Here is a 767-nt window from a genome sequence, read left to right as displayed (position 1 = left end):
TTATTGACTGTGTGTCTCAGGTAGCCGTGTTTCAACAAACTGCTGGCGTATTTTCTAGCATCCCGACGGTCCTTGAAGCCCTCCACCCGTGAGAACAACCAGTCGACAACATCAGCCCCTGGAACACAGCGATTGAGCAATGAGAAAAATAACACCAATTACATTGATTATACAAAACATCTACCAAAAACTTGATGCATGCAATAAACAAGGCACAAGGAAAGTAACTCCCACCCATCAAATTCAAACCACAGCAAAGAAAGGCACAAACCGATGACAGCGTTGGCTATAGTGATCTTCAACCACATTCGGTCTCTGATCTCCAGGCCTGAATCTGGTAGCTGCATGACCTTTACTATAGTTGCCATGTCTGTTTTTGACACCGAAAGGGGGAGGTCATCAAACTCTGTGAAATGAGGGAGAAATAACAGTGTTGAGCATGATAAGTCTGCCATTCTATTAACAGAAGATTTGACTTTGATCATACCATAATGGGGGTATGGCCCAGAAAGTGCTGTAGTGTGTGAGATCCAGGCAGCAGGGTCGATGGGTCTCACCGGCTCGGCTGAGGACAGACAGACTGCAGAATTTAAGTACAATCCGAAAGGTAATAAAACTGATCCAAAAAATGAACTGGATGAATGGGTCTTCATGTCTATAATTTAGCTGCTATAATGGTAGGCGGTAGGTACCTCTAGGGATGGTGAAGTAGCTTCTAGGAGAGGGGTCCCAACATTTCGCCACTGTTAGGCTTATCGGCCTGTAGA

The 767-nt window shown here is 45.0% G+C and overlaps 1 protein-coding gene across 1 annotated transcript; it reads right to left on the bottom strand.

Annotated features, from left to right (window-relative positions):
* Positions 1-8: 8 nt before the first annotated feature.
* On the bottom strand, positions 9-756 carry LOC107735386 (segment polarity protein dishevelled homolog DVL-1-like; the record flags this gene model as incomplete). The annotated part of the gene is made up of 3 exons (XM_016547087.1): positions 9-118; positions 272-565; positions 693-756. Coding segments are annotated over 3 exons (468 nt in total), but the record flags the coding sequence as incomplete, so codon positions are not given.
* Between the last annotated feature and the right edge of the window lie 11 nt (positions 757-767).

Source organism: Sinocyclocheilus rhinocerous, unplaced genomic scaffold (assembly GCF_001515625.1).
Source record: "Sinocyclocheilus rhinocerous isolate Xijiao unplaced genomic scaffold, SAMN03320098_v1.1 C36021746, whole genome shotgun sequence".
In the NCBI taxonomy this organism is placed as follows: domain Eukaryota; kingdom Metazoa; phylum Chordata; class Actinopteri; order Cypriniformes; family Cyprinidae; genus Sinocyclocheilus; species Sinocyclocheilus rhinocerous.
This window is presented reverse-complemented; position numbering and strand designations above follow the sequence as displayed.